Here is a 25800-nt window from a genome sequence, read left to right as displayed (position 1 = left end):
TTTTAAATCTTTTATTCTTCGATAGTTTCATTCCTGTATACAGTGTATTTACTCCAAACTTTCTTGTTCAACCCCCAAATGGACCATCATTATCATTTGGGTGCCTCTGTGTTCTCCTTTTCCAAAAATGTGCTGTGATTTTTTTTTTTTCATTTAATGACTATCTTCTGGGGACATATGGGAAACAGGGTTAGTGATGTCATGGATTTTATCACACACAGTTTTCAGTGACTCTTGGTTTGTTCTTTCCCAAGACCTTTGCTGCAAGAGATGATAATAAAAAGGGTGCTCATAACTGTTAATAAACATAATTATACAAAAGAATACAGATAGAATATAGGATCACTAAGCAGCTGTATAAGATTTGCTGTTTGCTACATCTGAATTCTTGCCAGGATTGTGTTGACAGTGAGAATTTCTTAAAATACTTGTTTTGTTTTTTTGGGTTTTGGTGATCTTTTTTTTTGCTTTGTATAACTGGGATGTATTTTGTTGATATTTAAAATGAACTTAAAGTTAGTATGTGATTCGTCACTTGTTTTGTCTAGAAAATTGGTATTCATTAATTACTTTGTTTTATTAATGTTTTGTTAGGATTTCTGAAACTGCTTTTTGAGTTAAGTAGTTAAATGTCAAATTACAAAAGTAATTTCTTAGAAGAGATTTGTTTTTCTAAAAATATATTTATAATGTAATAAATATAAAATATAATATAATGGACAATGTCTTTTTTTAACTCCTTAGGAACTAATTGATGATTTCATCTTTCCTGCATCTAAAGCTTACCTCCAATATATCAGTAGTGGAGAACTGCCAGCCAAGCAAGCTGTTCCAGTCTGTGGTTCACCAACTACAGTTAATGCTGGGTTGGAACTACTCGTAGCCTTGGCTTTTGGCTGTGTAAGGAATCTTAATCAGATAGTAAATTGTTTGACTGAAATGTATTATTTAAGCACAACAAGAACAAGTAAGTAAAATGTAAAGATTTTTTATTGTTTCTTAGTATTGCAGTGTTTAAAATTAAAATGTCTGCAAACAGAAAAATTACATTATTGAAAATATCTCAAGTGTTGTATGTAATTTAATAATAAAGTTTAACAATAAATGCCACAGATATAAATATTTTTACACAAGATATTGGAAAGAATTTCATACCCTACTATGGAGGTCTTTTAATGTTTCTTGAGTTCTGAGAATAGGCTTATTTTTAAGGTTCAAAGAGAATATTTAGGTGACTTATTATGCTTTCCATGCCCTCAGAGTTCCATGAAGTGACTCTGCAGATTTTATAAGAGTTTTAAACTTAAAAGGAAAGTCAGGCTAAACTTAGAGCTGCATACCAATAATCCTAAGACTGGGAAGAGTGGAGGAAAAGGATGAATTTGAGGCCAGCCACAGTGCTATCCACAGGAAGTTAAAGGAGGCCACTCGGCAGTATAGCAAGCTGTCTGTTTTGAATCATGTGGAATGGAGCATGGGGCTAGATAATTTTAATTATAATGAAAACATGAACTCATTTTAGTAGAAAAGCATGATATTTTATTAAATTTGTAACATTATTTAACAGAAATTTAAGACCTGAAATTCTGTTATAGTATCTTATACCTTTTGTTCTTATATTATTAAATAAATGCTGAAATTCTTTGTTGTGGTCAACTTATAATGAACTTGTAATGAAAAACTTATTTGTCAGAATTTGTTTTTTCCTCTGATACTTGTTGACAGAGGTTTCTGTCCTTCCTGGTCCCACAGCTGTTCAGTCCCATAAAACACACAGAGGTCTACATTAATTATAAACTGATTGGCAAATTAGCTCAGGCTTTGTAATAACTAATTCTTACATTGTACAGTAACCCATAATTCTTTTCTGTGTTAGCCATACACCTTGGTACTTTTTTCAGTGAGGCATTCTCATTTACTTGCTCTGTGTCTGTTGACAACTGCAGACTGACTTTTCATCTTCCCAGAATTCTCCTGTTCTCATTGTCCCACCTCTATTTTCAGCCTGGTCACACCACCTATGTTTCCTGTCTTGCTACTGGCCAATCAGCATTTTATTAAACAAGTACAAGAAACAAATCTTTATGGGTAAAACCATTGCTGCACAGAAAATGCTTTTGCATTGCTAGTTTTCAAAGATACCAAAATGCATACAAAAACTGTTAACTTCCCATGTATTCCATATTCCTGTTTTAGTAATGGGGATATGCAAGTTGTACATATACTAGATGTATACATACAGATAGCCACACACACACACACACACACACACACACACACACACGTATACATTATATCTGCTTAGGTTGATTTTTCCCGCCCCATATAAGTAGAGATGTAGTAAATGCAATATTCTCAACTTTATTTTATAGTTAATATATTTATCAGCATCTTGATGTCTGATTCTTGTTGGTTTGGTTTTGTTGGTGTTTTTCTTGAGACAGGGTCTAAGTAGGCCTGGTACTTACTAATAGGCCATGTTGACCTTGAACTCCTAGAGCTCAATATGCCTCTGCCCAGGTATTGAAATTAAAGGTGTGCATAAGCTCAGCTAGAGGTCTGATTATAACTATTAATGGTATGAATTTCAATTTAATATATTTTAATTTTTGTAATTTACAGATTTTTGATGATTTTTAAATTGCTTTTGGATTTTTGCTTAGTATAGGACATATAAAATAATAGTTCTCACAGTAATTTCAGTTTTACTATCTACTTCCCTTGTTATAAAGCTAGATCTAAACCAGTGGTTCTCAACCTGTGGGTCAGGACCCCATTATGGATCAAATGCTCCTTTTCCAGAGGTTTCATAAAACTTCCAGAAAACACAGACACTTAAAATTCACAAGCATAGCAAAATCACATTATGACACAGCAATGAAATAGTTGAGGCAGTTACCACTGAACTAAATAAAGGGTATCAGCATTGGGAATGTTGAGGGCCACTACTCCAGAGAGCAAAATAAATTTTTCACTTTATTATGAGGAACAGTAAATATTTATGTGGAAGAACCTTTTTTTTTTTAATGAGTAGAACTGTGGCTTGAAGTTAAGTGATTTTATATTTAAAACTAAGACGTTTGGACTGTTTCTGTATAGTTCTGTTCATACTAAATTGACCATACTAAGGTTTGTTTGGGGTGTGTTTTGTTTGGTTTCGGTTTGGTTTGTTTGGTCTGTTTTTGTTTGGTATTTTGAGACGGAGTTTCTTTGTAGCTTTTGAGGCTATTTTGGAACTAAATTTGTAGAGTAGGCGGGCCTCAAATTCACAAAGATCCACCTGCCTCTGCATCCCGAGTGCTGGGATTAAAGGTGTGCACCAAAACCATTCTGTGAGCATACTAATTTTTAAAAGTACAAACTATTTTTAATGTTTATTCTTTAAATTATTGTCTTACTAAATTACAGAAATTTAGTATATAGTCCTAATTAGTGTTATGCAGTATAAATTTATTATATAACACTAAATTATTAAAATATTAAATAATATGCAATCCTATCTTATACTAATATTTCTAAGAAATATAGAAGTAATGTCAGTAAAATATGAAATCAGTTTGACTCATTGCTAAAGGAAAAGTTTAGTATTCCAAATCTTGTGCTTTAAAATAAAAAGTTCCTAATAGTAATTTCTTAGCCTAAAAGAGCTGTAAATTAGAAGCATCACTTTCTTGCTGTAAACATTTTATTTTCTTCTCTCAGCTTGTGAAGCACTTACTGAGTGGGAATATCTACCACCTGTTGGACCGCGCCCACCCAAAGGATTTGTGGGACTCAAAAATGCTGGTGCTACTTGTTATATGAACTCAGTGATCCAGCAACTATACATGATTCCTCTTATCAGGAATAGCATTCTTTCAATTGAAAACATAGGGAGTAATATAAATGATGATACATTCAAGGATGAAAAGCAGGACAGTAAGGTAAGTTTCAGTCAGTTTCTGTATTATTTTTCCAAATCCTAAAACCAGGTATTCCCAGTTCTCTCTCAGGTTGTTATACTTTTAATAGTATCCTCTACTGTCTTTGATGCTGGTGGTAGAATAATGTCTGACTTGGTATGTCTAGGGTATTATAGTACCCCATTATATACTACAGATTGGAAAGTACAATAGAAAATTTTACTTGTTTTATTTATGTTCTTCCCTCAAACAAATACAGTTGATGTATTCCTGTTTTCTGTGATGTCTTAAGTATAATTAGTTTTTTAGCTATTTTCGGCAATTATCCTTACTGTGTACCCAATCTATTGTAAAGCTTTCCTGCTATTTTTTTTTATAAACTATCCTTTTTCATAGCGTTCCCTTAGTGTTTTAATCAAATCTTAGTTCCTTTTGATGGAACAGAGCTGTTTCTTCAGCAATACTATGTAATTCACCGATAACATTAACAAACATTAGCAGATAATCAGTACCTTGCTGCATGATTATTAAAAACGCAGAAACAGAAATTGGGGTTCAACCTGAAGGTCAGAAAAGCAGAACAACCAGCCAACTGGCTCTTACCTTTACCTCAGTCTTAAATGGCAATCCTGCCTCGAGAATCCTCAGAATACTGTGAGAGCTATCTCCTTTCATTTTGTTTTTCTCTCTAGTGCTGGGATTAAAGGTGTGTACCACTGCTACCCGGTTTCTATGGCAACTAGTTTGACTACTGGGATAGAAGGTGTGTGTCACCACTGCCTGGTGTATAAGCATGATCAGTGCAGCTATTTTACTCTCTAAACTTTATTAAAATACAAATGAAATATTACACAGTACCCACTGAATGTACTCAAATGAAGCAAAAGTGGACAGAAGTTAAGTTATAATAAAAATATTTATAACTAGCATGATTCTGTTTACGCTTTTATTAAAATATAATTATCATTTCCTGTTTTCTCCCACCACCACCTTTCTTTGATGAAGGTATAAGGAAAAATATTTAGAACCCAATTTTGAGATACACTGGCTTATTAATGTGTCAGTAGTAAATTCTTTATTAAGATCCATGATCTAATTAGCACCAAGTAGTTAGGCTGGGTTTCCAGTACCAGGCATGATTTCCCTCCTGTTAATTGGTTAAGTCCAAGTGGAGAGCTATGTCAGTGCTGATATTTCACCTTTACGGGTGTCTAGTCACACTGGTTTTTGTTGTGGTTCATAGTCAAAACAGCTCGATTTGATTGTTTCCCTTCCTTTCTATGAAAACTAGTGTACTTATCAATTAGGCTTCCAGGCCCAATCCAGGTTGGACCCTCCATATGTTTTCTTATGCAATAAAGACATACACCCAAACTCTGGGAGACAACCAAGGGAAACAGCAGTTGCCCAAATTGTTTTTGAGAGTCTGTTGAGCATCCTGGACAACTCAAAAGGGATTGTCTCATGAATCTTTCTGGGATTTTGCTAGTAATATAGCTCTTGTGAAGAGCATTGCCAGGTCAAATTAAGCATAACTTAACATAAACTATACACACACTTATTAAAAATAAAGATTCTTACAGCTTTTACTTTTTCTGGTTTCTGCATTACTCGCAGTAACTTACTCACATCTGACAATTTGCAGCAAGGAACCCCAGTTGAGAGAATGTGTATGTAGCCTTTGTCTTTTTGAGTCTAGGTTAAGTCAATCAATATGATGTCTATCTGCTGATTACATTTTAGGTTTTCGTACAGCTGAATAGTATTTTATAGTAGATATGTCATATTTTAATTAGCTATTTGTTGGTTAAATGTTGTTTCCATTTTCTGGCTATCATCAGTAGGGTAGAAATTAATGGATCAGGGTATTGTTCTTTGGGCATTTGGCACAGAAAACTGGATTGCATGTTAAATTTATTTTTAACTTTTTGAGGTTTCTCCATACTGATTTCCAGAGTGGCTGGACCAATTTGTAAGCCTGCCAACAATAAAGGAATATGCCCCCTTTTCTACATCTTGTTCATCTTTAATTTTTGATCATTTTGTTGATTTTTTTGCCATTCTGACTGATGTCAGATGAAGTTTCAACATTGTTAGGATTCCATATTTCCATAATTCCTAAGACTAGTGAATGGTTGTAATTTTTTTGTTTGTCAGTTGCTTGGTTTGTCTGTTTTTAGATACTTCTTACCCATTTTTATGTCTTTTGGGATTCTACTCATATGCATAGCCCATATCTGTATCATTTGTTTCCTTGACTTTTTTGAGGGATGTCTGTATATATTTGGATATTCTGTATCATATGTACAGCTGGCAAAGTTTCCCATTCTGTGGGTTCCTTTTTTACCATTTTTTCTTGTTGTCTTGTTGTTTTTTTTAGCTGTGTAGAAGCTTTTTTTCATTTTATGAAGTCCCACTTGTCAATTATTGGCCTTAATTCTTGGAAAATCATAAGCAGGAAATCAAATCATTTCTTTATCTATATATGTAAGGTATTACCAGTGTTTTTGTTCAGTGTTAACAGGTTTCAAGGTAAAATTAGGTCCATGTGGAGTTATTTTTGTGCAGGATGATAGGTTTACAGGCCTGATTTTATGATTCTTCATGGGGACATCCCGATTTTTAAGCACTTTTTTTCTTCACTGTGTGTTTTTACATCTTTGTCAGAGATTAAATTGATGGAGTTATGTATATTCATTTGACTCTTCCTTGCTTAAATGCCATCGTATCTGTTTTATGCCAGTACCATTTGTTTTTATTTCTGTAGCTAGGTAATAAATCTTAAAATCTGGAATTGACAATCTCTAGCCTTGTTCTTTCTACTCAAATTTTTTTTTCTATCTGAGTCCATTTATGTTTCCAAATGGATGCTCTGTCACATGATTTTAGGATAGGTTTTTGTTTTGTGTCTTGGTTTTTGTTTTGATTTTGGTTCTATTAAACTTTTATTTTGTGTATTTGAGTTTTTCCTGCATGTATGTGTGTGTACATACATATACTCTGTGTGTGTGTGTGTATGTGCACGCGCGTGTGTGCGTGCATGCCACAGGAATGTACCACAGTGCCTGCAAAAACGAGAAGAGTGTATTAGATTCTCTGAACTTCAGTGATAGACTATTACTATCCGCCCTTTGGGTACTAAGAACCAAACCTGTGTCTTATGCAGAAGAAAGCATGGTTATTGTACCTAATATATGAGACCTGTGTATGTTTTCTCTTTTGGATTTGGGTTATACATGGCCATTTGAACTTCGAGATTCTAGTAGATCATGCTACTTGTAGATTGTTGATTCAGTGCTGATAAAGATATCTAATTATGCTAACTACAAGTAAATGATACAAACAATATATAAAAATTGAAATTAAATGTTTCACTTTTGTGATTTGTTATGTTGTGTTTCATGTTGTCTGTACTACCATATATTGCCTGCTTGTGTGCTTTCGTCTCTACCAAGATTATGAATACTCCTTTATATTATGAACTTTAGGTGCAGGACAAAGCATATAAAAAGATGCTTAGTTTTCCAATAAACAGCTAAGTTGTATAACCACTGAATTCTGCCCACATAACTACAAAGGGACTATATCATTTAGAACAATTGTGGTGGGTTCCTCTTAAATATTCTAATATTAGGTGTTAGTAGTTCTCATGTCATAGAAATATAAAGCACAGATAAAGTATTGCTTCCTTAAAATGATACTGAATACTATAAATTTTATAATCTGCACGTGTTCATTTGTTTCCTTTCTAGTCTAATTGACTAAAATTTAGACTGTTAATCAATGTTATTACTTTTTTAGTAACTCTGTGTGTTCTGGTGGGGTGGATTGCTATGCATGCACATGCAGAAGCCAGATGATGAAAAGTTTCTTCCTCTACCTCACTTTACGTTGCTCCCTTGAGTCAGGATTTTTCACTAAGTAGAAATTTTATTAGTTCTGCTATTTAAAATAACAAGAGAGTTGTCATGGTCTGGTCTACCTTTCTCTGCCTCCTAGTGCTGGGATTACAAGGCATATCCAGCTATATTCACCTTGTACTGGTAACATCAAGTTATCTTACCCACTATACCATTTCCCCAATTGTATTTTATTACATCTAAAATGGTTCATAACAGCCCACCTGGAAATAAATAATCGTATAAATTGAAATGTGTTTTACAAACAGGAAATTCAGTGTAATGTTAAGACACCACTAATGTATTCCCTACGTAGTTTCTATTTAAACTTATTTTGTTGTATTTGAAAATGTAGGTTAGCTCATTATTATTTTGTGTTTTTGCTAATCCCTAGAGTCATGTTGATCCCAGAGATATATTTGGATATCCTCTTCAGTTTGAAGACAAACCCACATTAAGTAAAGTAGAAGATAGAAAAGAGTACAACATTGGTGTTTTAAAACACCTTCAGATAATCTTTGGACATTTAGCTTCTTCTCAACTACAATACTATGTGCCCAGAGGATTCTGGCAACAATTCAGGTAAATTATGTGTGAATTTTATTTATGTTTTTATATAATTTATTTATGCTTTTAAAGATAAAGATTGGGATATTTGTTGTAATGTTTAAATAATGGTAGCTTTCCAGATGTCCTTTTTACTCTGTTTTTTTTCTTATTCTATTGTCACGAATAGTAAGTATAAAAATTGAGATAACAAATAATCCCTATTCTTCAAAATATAGAACTCTTGTATTTTTGTTTTATCTTGCTTTTATTTTCTAATTCATAAAATGACATACTAATTTATAGTTATTTGAAACCAATACTTTTCAACTAAAGCAAATATCAAGCTTATTTCATCATCAGTCTCTGTGTTTGTAAGATTATGGATGAGAATTTCCTTTTTGGTGTGTTTTCTTGTTTGTCTTTGGTTTGTTTACTTTTTAGACAAGAATTTGTCTGGCGCACACTAACATTCAATACTGCAACCATGCCAAGTTTTCAAATTTTTATTTTTGGTTTACTGAGACAGTTTCTCTGTGTAGCTTTGGAGCCTGTCCTTGAACCAGCTCTGCAAACCAAACTGGCATTGAACTCGGAGAGATCTGCCTACCTCTGCCTTCCACGTTCTGGAATTAAAGGCGAGCACCACCACCGCCTGGTCAAATTTTCCTTTTTAAATAAGCATGATTATCATCCATGTTTTACTATCAGTAAACATTTCACTACTCATTATTTTGTTTATTTTTTTTCCGTATGAGTTTTAAGAAGCATACTTTCGGGTTCATTACATACAGGTGCTGTTTTTCATTTTTTAATATTTTCTGAGTTTAGGATTTGTTCTTTGCCCTTTTTTTGAAGTGTTTTTAATTTTGACATTAGTTCCCTCACTTTTTATGTGTAAGTTACATTACATTTCTTTTTCCTTTTTAGGAAAAGAGCTCTAATATTTAAGAAGTATCTTAATTAGGGTTTCTATTGCTTTGATAAAACACCATAAACAATTTGAGGAGGAAAACTTTGTTTCTTATAACTCTCGATCATATTCCAGTGCTGAGGAGTCTGGGCAGTAACATGAATGCAAGAATCTGAAATATGTCTTGCTCTTCATGCGTTCCTCATATACCGATGCGGCCATCCCAGAGGTGGCACCAAATATATAGAGTCAGTCATCAATTAAAGAAAATGCTCCATAGGCTAGTCTCGTAGGATCTTTTTCTCAGTTGAAGTTCCTCTTCTAAAATAAACCAGCTTGGGTCAAGCTGACCACAAAACTAGCCAGAACAACAAGAATGTAAAGTTCTTTTATCCAGGCACTTCACTGCTCATTTAAAGATTATTTGAAACAGGGCTCTTCTAACTTGTGACCACTTATTTCTTTTCTACTTACTACAATTTCTTTTAATGTGTCATTTTATTTTTCCTTTACAGTTGGATATTTATAGTACAATGACTCAATTTGTGTGTTTCAGTATAAATTTAATTCCATTCAGATGAACCGCTACTGTAGTCAGTCGTCGCTCATTTGTTCCCGGCTGCCCAGAACACAAAATAATCAATCATTCAGAACCTATATTATTTGTAATAGTGTTTGGCCAATAGCTTAATCATATTTCTGGGTAATTCTTACATCTTAAATTAGCCCATTTTTATTACAACCCATGTATCTGCCATGTGGCTGTGGCTTACCTTCAGGGTTCCAGCGCATCTGTCCCGGGTGGCAGCTGCATGGCATCTCTTTGACTCTCTTTCTTTCTCCTAGCATTCAGTTTAGTTTTTCCGTGTAGCTCTATTCTGCCAAGCCACTGGCCAAACACCTTTAATAACCAATAAAAGCAACATATTTAAAAGACTTCCCACCCACATCATGCTGTTGTAGATCATAATGGTATTTATATGTAATACCACATTGGTTGATTGTGTAGGGTAAGCTATGCTTTGTTCTTACCCGTTTCTGCTATTTCTTTTTGCTATTTTATTCCCAGATGTGCCAAAAGGTTTGCTTTTCTAGGCAATATTTCTAGTTTTGTTCTTCCATATTACTACAATTTTCAGGTTTTCTCCAAAAGTACTCTACCACTAAGTTATGTATTATTTGCATGATAACCGTAGTATCCCACTGAATAATTGTACATATTACAATTGAGGAAGAAAACAAAACATATATATTTCTCTAAAACTATGGATTGCCTTTTATAATAATATGTATTAAAATGTATTAAAATATAAGATATTTTTAATTGAGTAAAATATATTTGTGGCCTCCCACATACCTTTTTATGATATTGATACTAGCAGTGCCATAACTATCCATTCATACTATTCATATTCTAGACATACAATACGTTTTAGTGTGCTTTTGTATCATAAAATTCAAATGATAAAAATATTATAATAGTATTATTTTTAAAGATTTTATTTTGATTTTATGTATATTAGTGTTTTGCCTCCCATGTGTGCTGGGGCCTATGTAGGCCAGAAGATAGAATCAGTTCCTCAGAACTGAATGTTACAGGTGGTTATAAACCACCATGTTGTTGCTAGCATCCAAACCCAGATCTTCTGCAAAGGCATCAGGTTCCTCTTTTATTGTTTTGGATTTTAATATAAATTAAAGCATTTTCCCCTTTACTTTCCTTCCTTTCAACGCCCCTATACCTCTCCCACCTTTGAAATTCGTGACCACATTTTCTATGTTACTGCCGATGTTTGTTTTCAAAATTTGCCATTTGGTAGTCAACAATAGATGTGTTCTTCTCTGAGACTATTTCTCATACCTGAGAGCAATCCTTAGTTGCTTTTTGCTGCTTTGTGTAGACTTGAGACCTTATGGGCTCTCTAGTTTGACATGTTAATTGGTGTCTTCGTTCAGTTCATATTTTGACATTCCCATTGATAAGACTTCATGGATGTGGTTTCTGATATTACTAGGAGGAAAATTCTCTTATCAAACTTTCTGATCTTTTGGTTCTTGAAAATTCGTTGCAAAAGGTAGTAACTTTTTTCTGCGGTGCTCCCTGAACCATTTCTGCTGTATTCTGCCCTGCCGTATGCCAAAGCAGCTTCTTTATTAGCCAATAGTAATAAAAGACATAATCACAGCATATAGAAGGGGAATGCCACATCATGTATCCCATGGGACTGGACTTCACAATTCTATACTTTGAATGCTTTTGGTTTTCTTTTTTAATTAAAAAGAAAAACAACACTATCTTTTTTCATTTCACATACCAATCCCAGTTCTCTTTCCCTCTCCTCCTCCCATCCTTCCACCCTACCCCCATTCCACCCCCATCTGCTCCTCAAAGAGGGTAAACACATTGCTCTGAGGAAGGAGCAAAGCCCTCCCTGTTATATCTAGGTTGAGCAAGGTATCCTAGTCAATACATAAAATAGAGAGAAATCCTAATGCCAGTAGCCTGGCAGTCTGTCTCAGTCATTCAACTATCACCCACATTCAGAGGGTCTAGTTTAGTCCTATGCTAGTTCCTTCCCTATCTGGCCAGAGTTGGTGAGCTCGTATTAAGTCAGGTACACTGTTTCAGTGGGTATCCCCATCATGGTCTTGACCTCTTTGCTCATATTCTTACTCCTCCTACTACTCTTCAACTGGAATTTTGGAGCTCAGAGCAGTGCTGCACTGTGGTGCTCTGCCTATGCTTCCGTCAGTTGATGAATGAAGGTTCTATGGTGACATTTAAGATAGTCATCAATCTGGCTACAGGGCAAAGCCAGTTCATTCACCTTTCCACCATTGATTAGGGTCATTCTTGTGGATCCTAGGAATTTCTCTAGTGCCAGGTTTCTTGCTAGCCCCATAGTGGCTCCCTAAATCAAGATACCTCCTTTCTTGCTCTCCTTCTCTGTCCTTCCCCCATCTTGATTATCCCATTTCCTTGAGTTCTCCCCTCCCCTTCTCCATTCCTCCTGTTTTGCCTTTCCTTCTCCTCCCACCCCTATTCTTCCAATTTTCTCAGGAGATTGTGTCTATTTCCCTTTTCCAAGGGAATCTATATATGTTTCTCTTAGGGTTCACCTTGTCTCTTAGCTTCTCTGGGAACGATATATAGGCTCATTACTTTACAGTTAGTATCCCTTATGAGTGAGTACTACCATGATCATCTTCCTGGGTCTGGGTTAACTCACTCAGGATGGGTTTTTGCTTCTACCATTACGTAGGGATCTCTGTTGAAAAGAGAAATTTTCTTGATGAGGAGTGAAGACTACATTTTTTGTGAGTATAAACACAAATGATTATAGGTTGTTGCTAAGTATTATGTGCTAAACTAGAGATTTTAGATTCTCTTATAACCGTGATTTGATTAGCACTGAATAAGCTATATTTCCAGCACTGGACATGGTTTCTCTCTTCTGGTCTTAAGTACAATTAGGAGAGTTTTTTATTACCACCAAGTTGTGTAACACTACTGCACCATAGGGTTACCATGTCATATTTCTCCTTAATGTTGTTCATAGCCATCATTATCTTTGTGTAGGATTTTGTAAGCTTTTTGGGCTTTTTGGCTCATAAAAGCTGGTCCTCAAAGAGAGATCATTCAGGTCAGTTACAGCACTGGGTCCTGTTTTTGAGGTGCATGGAGTCTACAGCAGTAGAGACTTAGTTACTATTTATGGAAATAACCAAAGGCAGTAGCAGTATGTTGTATGCTTGGAAGAGTCTTTTGGGCAGCTCTAGCCGATAACTCAAAAGAGGGCTTCTTGTGCCGGGTATTGTGGTTTTGTCTTTTGATATAGGGTTATGTTGTCCTAGAACTCAAGAATGATCTTTCTTTCCATGATTTCCAAGTGCTGGGGTTAAAAGTATATTTCACCATAATCCACTGAAGGTGTAGTACCTACGATAAGCAATCTTAGAAGTGTACAGAATTTGTTCATAAGCTTGATTAGTGACTTTAAAGATAAACATGTATATTAAATCAAATGTATTCTTTAAATAATCTAGTTATCTCTGTTTATATATTTCTTAAAGCATTTGATTTCTGGTCACTGTAAAAGACTGATAACAGACTTCCACAAGGTTTTTTCATAAGTATATGAAAAGGTAGATATGCCCTTTTCTCCCTCCCCTTTATTTATATTATGTAAATGAGTGGTTTGCCTTAATATATGTTTATGAACCACATGCCTGCATTGCCAACAGAAGCCTACAAAGGGTTGATTCCCTGGGATTGGAGTTAAAGGTTTTTGTTGAGATATCAAGTAATTCCTCATATTGAACCTCTGCCAAAGCAGCCAGTACTTTTGTTTGTGTATCTATATATTGGCATACTTCCATTTAATTTGAGGGGAAAAAGAAAAAAGAAATCTCAGGAAAAGCTTTTTTAAAAGCTTAAATACTCATGTTATCCATTTTTCAGACTTCTTTCAAAGTTAGTAAGACATTCCAACAGTGAAAATTTGGAAAGAACCAATAATAAATACAATGGGAGACTCAGAAATTAATGTGTGCTATTAAGCTTGTTGGATTTTGACCCCCCAAAAAAATGAAACATAAAATTTTAAAAAGCTCATACCGTTCCCGATTAGCTCTCTCTATCTCATGGTTTAAGATATAAACTCTGGGGTTTCAACACCGTGCCTGTCTTCCATTGCCATTCTTCCTCCATGGTAGTCATGGATTCTAACCTCTGGACCTACCTCCTTTCTGTCTCTTATTAGAAAAGAACAGACTTTTAAGACATAATAACCCCACATTGCAAAAATAAAACATAAGATGAAGTAAATACTATTGTATCAAAGTTTGACATAACTCAGCAAAAGAAAAAAGGCTCCAAGAGTGGGCAAAATAGTCAGATACCCACTCATTCTCATAGTCAGAAGTCTCATAAAAATATTAAGCTAAAAGATGGGCATGGTGGCACGCACCTGTAGTTCCAGCCCTCAGGACACAGTGGCAGTCAGATCTCTGCAAGATTGAGGCCAGCCTGATCTACAAAGCAAGTTCCAGAACAGCCAGAACTATTATACAGAGAAACCCTGTCTCAAAGAAACAGCTGTATAATGTACACACACAAGATGTTGTGCAGACCCATGTAGTCTGTTGAAATTCTACACTAAAACATTTGGTCCCTGGGGCTTCAGGGGGAGGGTGAATTTTCTTGATGGCTCTATTTGCTTAGAGGTTTTAGGTCTCTTTACATTGTTCATCTGATCTTGATTTAAATTTAGTAAGTAGTGTCTATCTAGAAAATTAATGTTTCTTTTAAAATTTTCAATTTGGTGGAGTACATGTTTTTAAATGTATGTCCTTAAAATTTTCTGGATTTCTTCAGTATCTGTTGTTATGTCTCCCTTTCCATCTCTAATTTTGTAAATTTGGATATTTTTCTGTAAGCGTTTATATATTTTCCTGATTTTTCTCAAAGAACCAGTTCTTTATTCAGTTGATTCTTTGTATTTTCTGTTTAAATTTTACTGATTTCAACCCTCAGATTAATTATTTTTTGCTGTCTATTCTTTGGTATGCTTGGTTATTTTTGTTCTAGAACTTTCAGGTGTGTTTCTAAGTTTCTAGATCTTTCAAGTTTTTTATTTTGAATTTTCTTAGAACCAGTTTCATATATCCCATAAGTTTAGGTATGCTATATATTCATTTTAATTCTATTCTAGTAATTAAATTTTTTTATTTATATTTATTGAGCTCTACATTTTTCTCTGCTCCCCTCCATCTTCAGCCCTCCCCCAAGGTCCCCATTCTCCAATTTACTCAGGAGATCTTGTCTTTTTTTACTTTCTACTTCCCATGTAGATTAGATATATGTAAGTCTCTCTTAGTACCTCATTGTTGTATAAGTTCTCTGGGTTGTAGTTTGTAGGCTGGCTTTCTCTGTTTTATGTTTAAAAACCACCTATGAGTGAGTACATGTAATAATTGTCTTTCTGTGTCTGAATTACCTCACTCAAAATAATGTTTTCTAGCTCCATCCATTTTCCTGCAAAATTCAAGATGTTGTTATTTTTTTCTGCTATGTAGTACCCCATTGTGTAACTGTGCCACATTTTCCTTATCCATTCTTCAGTTGAGTGGCATTCCGATTGTTCCCAGGTTCTGGCTATGACAAACAAATCTGCTATGAACATAGTTAGGCACATGTTCTTGTGGCACGATTGAGCATCCTTTGGATATATACCCAAAAGTGGTGTTACTAGGTCTTGAGGAAGATTGTTTCCTAATTTTCTGAGAAATCGCCACACTGACATCCAAAGGGTTTGTACTAGCTTGCATGCATTCCTCTCAGCAATGAATATGTGGGTGGCGGGGGGACAGTCTGTAGTTGGTGTTTTGTTGAAGGTCTAGGGATGAGTCTCAGAGATTGAGTCTCAGAGAACAGACAGGAAAAAATATATGTGGAAATAGTTTTTCATACATATTCTGATCATGGTTTCCCTTCTTCCAGATATTACCTATCCATCCAAGTCCATGCCTCCTCCTTCTCTTTAAAAATCAAATAGGCAAATTAAAAGGGGGAAAAGTTATTTTTTAAATTCTATTGAATTGTTTTCTGTTGGCTGTCTGCTGCTGGGCATGGAGTCTCCCTTAAGTGTGGTTTGTATACTCCACATAGGGGATATTTTTTTCCTTTACAAGCAGTTTTCAGTTGGAGATTGGTTCTGGGTTAAGGGATCATGTCCACTTTCCCTCATGAGCCCTGGGACTGATCTGACTTGAGTCCCTCTCTGTGAGTTCATATGTGCATCAGTAATGTTTATGTTATGTCTTGAACATTGTTTCCTTTGTGACATTCATATCCTCTATAAGGCCCACCATAGGAGATAGGTCTGGTGGCTAAGAACTTAAGACCGTGTAAGTTATAGGCCAAGGTGAAAACTAAATCCTACTGTTCTAACTGATGTAGTAGTAAAATAACCACTAATGACATTTTGATGTTCTCACAGATCAGTGTTTTACTCAGCTATCATCAGAGAAGCTCTTAGAATCTTTATATCCCCTCTCCTGAATTCTATGAGACCTGAGGGAGGGGATTTGATGAAGATATCCCATTTGGAACCGTGTATTCCAGTGTCTCTTTAATCTCTGCATATTCTCCACATGTGGATCTTTGTTAGTTCCCATCTGCTACAGGAAAAAAAAACCTTCTTTGGTTATAACTCATTAGCTTTGGTAGAACAGCACATGTCAGCTCCTAGGCCATCTCTCTAGCCTTATACCCAATTTCTGTTGTAATTGGTTGAATGCAGTATCATGACTACTTAAGTGCAGTATGCACTTGGTTTCTTTTGTCTCTTCTATAGGTATAGAGTTTCGGCTTATATTTTGTTTTTAATTATTTCTTTCAGCTTACATTGTTATTTTTATTTGTTTTACAGAAATTAAATGCATCTGGTACTTTCTTGTATTGATTAACCTATGTATTTGTTAACAGGCTTTGGGGTGAACCTATTAATCTTCGTGAACAACATGATGCATTAGAGTTTTTTAATTCTTTGGTGGATAGTTTAGATGAAGCTTTTAAAGCTTTAGGACATCCAGCCATGATAAGTAATGTCCTTGGAGGATCCTTTGCTGATCAGAAGATTTGCCAAGGATGCCCACATAAGTAAGTGCCAATATTTTTTGTTGTTGTTGTTTTTTTTCTTTTTGTTTTTGCAGAAGTGTCAATAAAACCTTTACTAGTTGTTGGAGGAGGGGCCGCTTGTTCATTCCCAGCTGCCTGGCTAGCTTTAACCCAAAATAATCACACAGAAACTACATTATTTAAACCACTGCTTGTCCCACTAGCTCTGTCTTCTTATTTGCTAACTCTTACATCTTAATTTAACCCATCTCTATTAATCTGTATGTCACCACATGGCAGTGGCTTACCAGCAAAGTTTCGGCATGCTGCGGCTCCATGGCCTCTCTGCCCTTCTTTCTCCCAGCATTCAGTGTAGGTTTCCCCACCTACCTCTATTCTACACTGTCAGGCCAAGCCAGTTTTCTTTATTCATTAAGCAAGGCAGAAGGACCTCCTACATCATTTCCCCTTTTCTGTGTAAATAAAAAGGAAAGCTTTAAATTTAGCATAGTAAAATTACATATAACAAAGCAGGTATCAAGCAAAAAATAATAGTTACAATATTTATATCTACTTTATCTTTTATAATATCTAAGGAAAAAATGTAACTATAACCATTTATTCCTCAACTCCATCAAAGACTCCAGAAAGATACAATATTACCTAAGTAAACAGGAAGTGCAGTGTAAGCAACTTGCAAAATTCTAGAATTGACAGAGACATCTCACTGCCTGGACAATAATCCAAAGTTCTTCTGTACCATTGGCGCATCCATCTTCAACCTACAGGCCCATAATATCTGGCAGACTTTTCTGTAAAGCAGGAAATTTCAAAGATAGGTCTGCCTGGATTGGCAGTTTGTCAGTCACTTCTTCTGTGTTCTGCAGACTCTTTCATGTAGCAGGAACTCCGAAGAATCGTCTCACCTTTAGGCAAGTTCAGCAGTCATTTCTCTGTGGGTCCTGCATGTCCAGTTAAGCAGTCCAGCCAAGAGTAGTTTTTTACCCAAATGGCTAACCAACTCCATAAGTAGCCTCTTCAATGCCCATTACCCTTGGGAGTAGCTTGGTGTGCCAGGAGCTGATGTGCCTCACCGTCATGAAAAGTTAAACCGGAAGTTCAATTAATTATAGAAAATGGTTCTTTATCATATTGCTTCTCGTTTTCTTGATATTTTGCTTCCTTTTCATGCATTATGATTTTTCTGGGTTACATCAGGAGATGATATTTTCTGCAAGTCTACAATTACCTAGGTCTTTTATTTCTCTTATGAAAACAATGTGTCTTAATATAGATGTATAAAATGACTATCATTTTATAACATTTTAATACAGAGTAAATTCTTCATTAAGAATAGTCTTAAGTTTTCAGCTTCAAAGAGAATGGATAGAATATGAATCATAAGTGAAAATCACCATATTAATGTTTATTTAGGAAGGTCAGATAGGACCACAAATACGTGCCCAGATAAATGTTTTGTTTGAGGATTATTTTCTTTTTTTATTAAGTTATTTTCGTGAACTATATTCCTATCACAGTTTTTCCTAGATCATCCCCAGCCTTTTTCTCTGCTTAAAAAAAGAAACACATACCAAAAAAAAAAAAAACTCCAATAGGACATCAGTAAGACAAAAAGTACATAAACTCAGCATCCATTAGAGAAAAACATCTACAGAAATGCTATTCAGTTCTGTTTGTGTTAATGGGCTACACTATGCTTGGGGCTGGGGACCTATTCTAAAGTTAAGTTAATGAGACTCAATTGGAGAAAGCTATTTTTCTTTCAAAGAAGTTACAGTGAGCTTTTATTATTTTTCTTTTTCTCCTTTTTTTTTTTAGATAAAGCCATTTTAGTGGATTTGGACAAGGGGGGCTTGGGTGACGAGGTGCTATGCAAATGCCTGGTCCAGAACAAACTCTCAAGAAAGTTCACGAATTACGGAGGGACATTGCATTTTTGGTGGCTGAATGAAGGCTGTCAATTTGTGTTCCAGCTCAGACTCCTCAGCAGCCACCAGAACTTGAACCAAGCTCTAGTTCCCTAAACTACATGAGCAAGGCTACCTAGCCAGCTAAGTAGAGAAGGCCTCTGCTGTGATGGTGTCCTGGGCCATGGCATCCATCCACACCTCCAGTCTGTCCCCAACACAAGTGATCCCTAGAACAGAGAGCTTCTTGATCAATCAGTGTTGTGACCTCGTGCCCACTTTCCCTCTGTCAGTTTGTCAGAGGCTGTGTAGCTCTTCTATGTTCTGCCATAGTTTTGGTCAGTTCATATGTACATCAGTCCTATTGAGTCCGGAATTCAGTGCATTCAAGTCATCTATCAAATCTGACTCCAATATCTGTCTAGTTGCACTTGGTTAGGCATCTCTCTATAAGTATAATAGAATTTAATTAAGAGTTACTTTATTGCTACACTCCTTTTTCAGAATATGGGCTTTTCCCCTGTCTGTTGCCTTTTTAGTTTGTTTCTTAGACACCTGGGAAGTGTCAGCATTGGGTTCTGTCTCACGAGTGGGTCTTATATCCAATCAGAATTGCACTATTGTGTACCACCATAATTTTATGATATAAGTTCATGTCCTATTTCTCCTACTTGGGAGACCCTCTAATCCTACCTAGTCCCCTTCTAGGTATCTAACCACTATGATTAGCATAGATATCAAAGGCTTAAAAAGATACATCCACACTTAAGAAAAAAGATGTTGTGATTATCATTTGAGTCTTCATTACCTTGCCTCATTGAAGATTTTTTTTAGCTGATACAATTGCCTGTAAATTTTATTATTATTATTATTTTATTTTATTACTTAAAAAATACCAATCGAAATTCCCACTCCCCTCCTACTCACTCCACAGATTTTCTTTCCCACACCCTCCAATCTTAAGAGAGGGTAAGGCACCCTGCCCTGTGGAAAGTCCAAGGCCCTCCCCGCTACATCCAGGTTGAGCAAGGTATACATCCAAAGAGAATAAAATCCCAAAAAGTCAGTACATGCAGTAGAGACAAATTCCAGTGCCATTGTCATTGGACCCTCAGTCTGCTCCAGCTGTCAACTACATTCAGAGGGACTAGTTCGTTCCATGCTCATTCATTCGCAGTCCAGTTGGGGTTGTGAACTCCCACTAGCTCAGGTACATTGTCTCAGTGGGTGAAGCTGTCATGGTCTTGATTTCCTTGTTCATACTCTCCCCCACTTCCACTCTTAAACTGGACCTTGGGAGCTCAGTCCAGTGCTCCGATGTGGGTCTCTGTCTCGATTCCATCAGTTACTGGATAAATGTTCTATGGTGATATTTAAGATAATCATCAGTCTGACTACAGGGCAAGGCCAGTTCAGGCACCCTCTCCTCTATTGCTTAGAGTCTTAGGTGGAGTCATCCTTGTGGATTCCTGGGAATATTTCTAGAGCCAGATTTCTTGCTAACCCCAAAATAGCTTCCTCAATCAAGATATCTCTTTCCTTGTTCTCATATCTGTCCTTCCTCCATCTCCATTCCCTCAAGCTCTCCTCTTCTCCCCTCTTCCCCCTTTCTTCTACTCCCCCCCCCACCTCCATACCCCAAATTTTGTCAGGCGATCTTGTCTGCTTCCAATTTTCAGGTGAATCTATATATATATATATATATATATTTTCTTTGGCTTCACCGTATTACTTAGCTTCTCTAGGATCATGAACTATAGGCTCAAAGTCCTTTGTTTATGGCTAGTATCCACTGATGTGTGAGTACATACAATATTCATGTATTTGGGTCTTTTATCTAACTCAGGATAGTGTTTTCAAATTCCATCCTTTTGCGTGCAAAATTCAAGATGTCATTGTTTTTTACCACTGAGTAGTACTCTAATGTATAGATGTGTCACAATATCTTTATCCATTCTTTCGTTGAGGAGTATCTAGGTTGTCTCCAGGTTCTGGCTACTACAAATAATGCTTTTATGAACATAGTCAAACGAATGCTTTTGTAGTATGATTGAGCATCTTTTTGGTATATTCCCAAGAGTGGTATTACTGGTTCCTGAGGTAGGTTGATTCCAGATTTTCTGAGAAACTGCCACACTGATTTCCAAAGTGATTGCACAAGTTTGCATTCCCACCAGCAGTGGATGAGAGTTGCCCTTCCTCTCCAGCCTAAGCTATCATTAGTGTTTTCATTTTAGCCATTCTGACAGGTGTAAGATGGTATCTCAAAGTTGTTTTGATTTGCATTTCCCTGACATCTAAGGAAGATGAACATATCCTTAAGTATCTTTTGACCATTTGAAACTTTTCTGTAGAGAAATCTCTGTTTAGTTCAGTACACCATTTTTAATTGGGTTACTTAGAATTTTAATGTTTAATTTCTTGAGTTCTTTATATGTTTTGGAGATCAGACCTTTGTCTGGTGTGAATTTGGTGAAGATCTCCTGCCATTCAATAGGTTGCCTTTTTGTCTTAACTGTGTCATTTGATTTAAAGAAGCTTCTCAGTTTCAAGAGGTCCCATTTATTCACTGTTGCTCTTATTGTCTGTGCTACTGAGGTTATACTTAGAAAGTGGTCTCCTGTGCTCATGTGTTGTAGACTACTTCCCACTTTCTCTTCTGTCAGGTTCAGTGTGTTCAGATTAATATTAATCCATTTGGACTTGAGTTTTGTGCATGGTGAGAGATATGGATCTATTTTCATTCTTCTGTAGGGTGACATCCAGTTATACCAGCACCATTTGTTGAAGATGCTTTCTTTTTTCCATTGTATACTTTTAGCTTGTTTGTCAAAAGTCAGAGGTTCATAGGTTTGTGGGCTAATAGCCGGGTCTTCATTTAGATTCCATTGGTCAACATCTCTGTTTTTATGTGACTACCAAGCTGTTTTCATTACTGTAGCTCTGTAATAGAGCTTGATGTCAAACATAGTAATCCTTCTGGGATTTCCTTTATTGTATAGGATTGTTTTGGCTATTCTGGGTTCTTTGTTTTTTCATATAAAGTTGATTATTATCCTCTCAAGATCTGTGAAGAATTGTGTTGGGATTTTGATGGAGATTTCATTGAATCTTTAGATTGCTTTTGGTAGAATTGCCATTTTTTTACTATGTTGATCCTTATGCAAGAGCATGGGAGATCTTTCCATTTTCTGGTATCTTCTTCAGTTTCCTTCTTCAAAGACTTAAAGTTTTTGTCAAATAGGTCATTCACTTCCTTGGTTAGAGTTACCCCAAGATACTTTATGTGATTTGTGACTATTGTCAAAGGTAATGTTTCTCTAATTTCCCTCTCAGCTTCTTTATCCTTTGGATATAGAGGGATAATTTTTTTTTAGTTAATCTTGTATGCTGTCACATCACTGAAGATATTTATCAGCTGTAGGAGTTCTCTGGTACAGAGTTTTGGAGGTCACTTATGTACACTATTATATTGTCTGCAAATAATGAAAGTTTGACTTCTTCCTTTCCAATTTAAATCATCTTGATCTCTTGCATTGTCTTATTGCTATTGCTAGAACTTCAAGTACTGTATTGAAGAGATATGGAGAAAGTGGACAGCCTTGTCGTGTTCCTGATTTTAGTAGAATGTTTTTGAGTTTCTCTCCATTTAATATGATGTTAGCTGTTGGCTTGCTGTATGTTGCTTTTATTATATTTAGATATGATCCTTGTATCCCTAACCTCTCCAAGACCTTTATCATGAAGAGGTGCTGAATTTTGTCAAAAGCTTTTTCAGCATCTAATGATCTTACGGGTTTTTTTTCTTTGAATTTATTTATTTGATGGAGTACACTGATAGATTTTCATATGTTGAACCTGCCCTTCATCTTTGTGGTGAAGCCTGGTTGATCATGATGGATGATTTTTTTGATGTGTTCTTGGATTGAGTTTGCCAGTATTTTATTGGGAATTTTTGCATGAGTGAGATTGGTCTGTAATTCTCTTTCTTGGTTGAGTCTTTGTATGGTAACTGTAACTGTGGTAACTGTAGCCTCAAAAAAAAAAGTTCGGCAATGACCCTTCTGTATTTATTGTGTGTAACACATTAAAAAGTATAGGTATTAACTCATGGATTTTCTGGTATAATTCTACACTAAACACATCCAGTCCTGGGCGCTTTTTTGGCTGGGAGGTTTTTGATGACAGCTTCTTTTTTTTTTATTGAGAAAAAAAATTTCCGCCTCCTCCCTGCCTCCCACTCCTCCCCCATCCTCTCCCCATGCCCCCACTCCTTCTGCTCCTCATTGGGACCTTGGGAGCTCAGTCCAGTGCTCCAGTGTGGGTCTCTGTCTCTATCTCCATCCATCGCCAGATGACGGTTCTATGGTGATATGCAAAATATTCATCAGTACGGCTATAGGATAGGATCATTTCAGGTTCCCTATCCCCAGCTGCCCCAGGAACTAACTGGGGACCTCGCCTTGGGCACCTGGAAGCCCCTCTAGGTCCAAGTCTCTTCCCAACCCTAAGATGGCTCCCTTAATTAAGATATGTGCTTCCCTGCTCCCCTATCCAACCTTCCTTTATCCCAATCATCCTGTTTCCCCAAGGCCCCCCTCCTACCCTTCTCACTTTACTCTCCCCATCTCACCTTACCCCCCTCCCACCCCACCCTTAAGATCCCGATTTTTTTGCCTGGCAATCTTGTCTACTTCCCCTACCCAGGATGATAGCTATATGTTTTTCTTTGGGTTCACCTTCTTATTTAGCTTCTTTAGGATATCCAATTATAGACTCACTGACCTTTATTTAAGGCTAGAAACCCCTTATGAGTGAATACATCCCATGTTCATCTTTTTGGGTCTGGGTTACCTCACTCAGGATAGTATTTTCTATTTCCATCCATTTGCATGCAAAATTTGAGAAGTCATTGTTTTTTACCGCTGAGTAGTACTCTAATGTGTATATATTTCACACTTTCTCCATCCATTCTTCCATTGAAGGACATCTAGGGTGTTTCCAGGTTCTGGCTATTAAAAATAATGCTGCTATGAACATAGTTGAACAAATGCCCTTGTCATATGATCGGGCATCTCTTGGGTATATTCCCAAGAGAGGTATTGCTGGGTCCAGGGGCAGGTTGATCCCGAATTTCCTGAGAAACCGTCACACAGCTTTCCAAAGTGGTTGCACAAGATTGCATTCCCACCAGCAATGGATGAGGGAACCCCTTCCTCCACAACGTCTCCAGCAGAGGCTATCATTGGTATTTTTGATTTTAGCCAATCTGACAGGTGTAAGATGATATCTCAGAGTTGTTTTGATTTGCATTTCCCTGATCGCTAAGGAGGTTGAGCATGACCTTAAGTGTCTTTTGGCCATTTGAACTTCCTCTGCTGAGAATTCTCTGTTCAGTTCAGTGCCCCATTTTTTAATTGGGTTAATTAGCATTTTAAAGTCTAGTTTGTTGAGTTCTCTATATATTTTGGAGATCAGACCTTTGTCTGTTGCGGGTAGGTGAAGATCTTCTCCCAGTCAGTGGGTTGCGTTTTTGTCTTAGTGACAGTGTCCTTTGCTTTACAGAAGCTTGTCAGTTTTAGTAGGTCCCATTTATTCAATGTTGCCCTTACTGTCTGTGCTGCCGGGGTTATATATAGGAAGCGATCGCTTGTGCCCATCTGTTGTAGGGTACCTCCCACTTTCTCTTCTATCAGGTTCAGTGTGCTTGGAATGATATTGAGGTCTTTGATCCGTTTGGACATGAGTTTTGTGCATGGAGATAGATATGGGTCAATTTTCATTCTTCTACAGGTTGACATCCACTTGTGCCAGCACCTGGATTTGTTGAAGATGCTTTCTTTCTTCCATTGTATACTTTTGGCTCCTTTATCGAAAATGAGGTGTTCATAGGTTTGTGGGTTAAAATCCGGGTCTTCTATGCGATTCGATTGGTCGACTTCTCTGTGTTTATACCAATACCAAGCTGTTTTCAATACTGTAGCTCTGTAGTAGAGTTTGAAGTCAGGGATGGTAATGCCTCCAGAAGTTCCTTTATTATATAAGATTGTTTTGGCTATCCTGAGTTTTTTGTTTTTCCATATAAAGTTGATTATTGTCCTCTCCAGATCTGTGAAGAATTTTGATGGGACCTTGATGGGGATTGCATTGAATCTATAAATTGCCTTTGGTAGAATTGCCATTTTTACTATGTTGATCCTCCCAATCCAAGAGCTAGGGAGATCTTTCCACTTTTTGGTATCCTCTTCAATTTCTTTCTTCAATGCCTTAAAGTTCTTGTCAAATAGATCTTTCTCTTCCTTGGTTAGAGTTACCCCAAGATTTTTTATGCTATTTGTGGCTATCGTGAAAGGTGATGCTTCTCTGATTTCCCTCTCTGCTTCCATATCCTTTGTGTATAAGAGGGCGACTGATTTTTTGGAGTTGATCTTGTATCCTGCCACATTACTAAAGGTGTTTATCAGCTGTAAGAGTTCTTTGGTGGAGTTTTGGGGGTCGATTATGTACACTATCATATCATCTGCAAATAATGAAAGTTTAACTTCTTCCTTTCCAATTCGAATCCACTTGATGCCATTATGTTGTCTTATTGCTAATGCTAAAACTTCAAGCACTATATTGAAGAGATATGGAGAGAGTGGACATCCTTGTCGTGTTCCTGATTTTAGTTGGATGGTTTTAAGTTTCTCTCCGTTTAGTTTGATGTTAGCTGTCGGTTTGCTGTAAATAGCTTTTATTATATTTAGGTATGACCCTTGTATCCCTAATCTCTCCAAGACTTTTATCATAAAGGGATGTTGAATTTTGTCAAAAGCTTTTTCAGCATCTAATGAAATGATCATATGATTTTTTTCTTTCAGTTTATTTATATGCTGGATTACATTGATAGATTTTCATGTGTTGAACCAGCCCTGCATCTCTGGGATGAAGCCTACTTGATCTTAATGGATAATGTTTCTAATGTGTTCTTGGATACGGTTTGCCAGTATTT

General features: G+C 36.3%; 1 protein-coding gene across 1 annotated transcript in view; it reads left to right on the top strand.

Annotated features, from left to right (window-relative positions):
• LOC142841991 (ubiquitin carboxyl-terminal hydrolase 9Y-like) overlaps positions 1 to 25800 on the top strand; it is a 156643-nt gene that overhangs the window by 110226 nt on the left and 20617 nt on the right. The window contains exons 29-32 of the mRNA XM_075958972.1: positions 745 to 967; positions 3703 to 3923; positions 8196 to 8383; positions 16750 to 16923. Coding sequence (XP_075815087.1) covers positions 745 to 967; positions 3703 to 3923; positions 8196 to 8383; positions 16750 to 16923 — 806 coding nt within the window. The remainder of the gene's footprint in view (positions 1 to 744; positions 968 to 3702; positions 3924 to 8195; positions 8384 to 16749; positions 16924 to 25800) is intronic.

Source organism: Microtus pennsylvanicus, chromosome Y (genome assembly GCF_037038515.1).
Source record: "Microtus pennsylvanicus isolate mMicPen1 chromosome Y, mMicPen1.hap1, whole genome shotgun sequence".
In the NCBI taxonomy this organism is placed as follows: domain Eukaryota; kingdom Metazoa; phylum Chordata; class Mammalia; order Rodentia; family Cricetidae; genus Microtus; species Microtus pennsylvanicus.
Note: the sequence above shows the minus strand (reverse complement) of the source record. Positions and strands in the feature narration are given on the sequence as shown.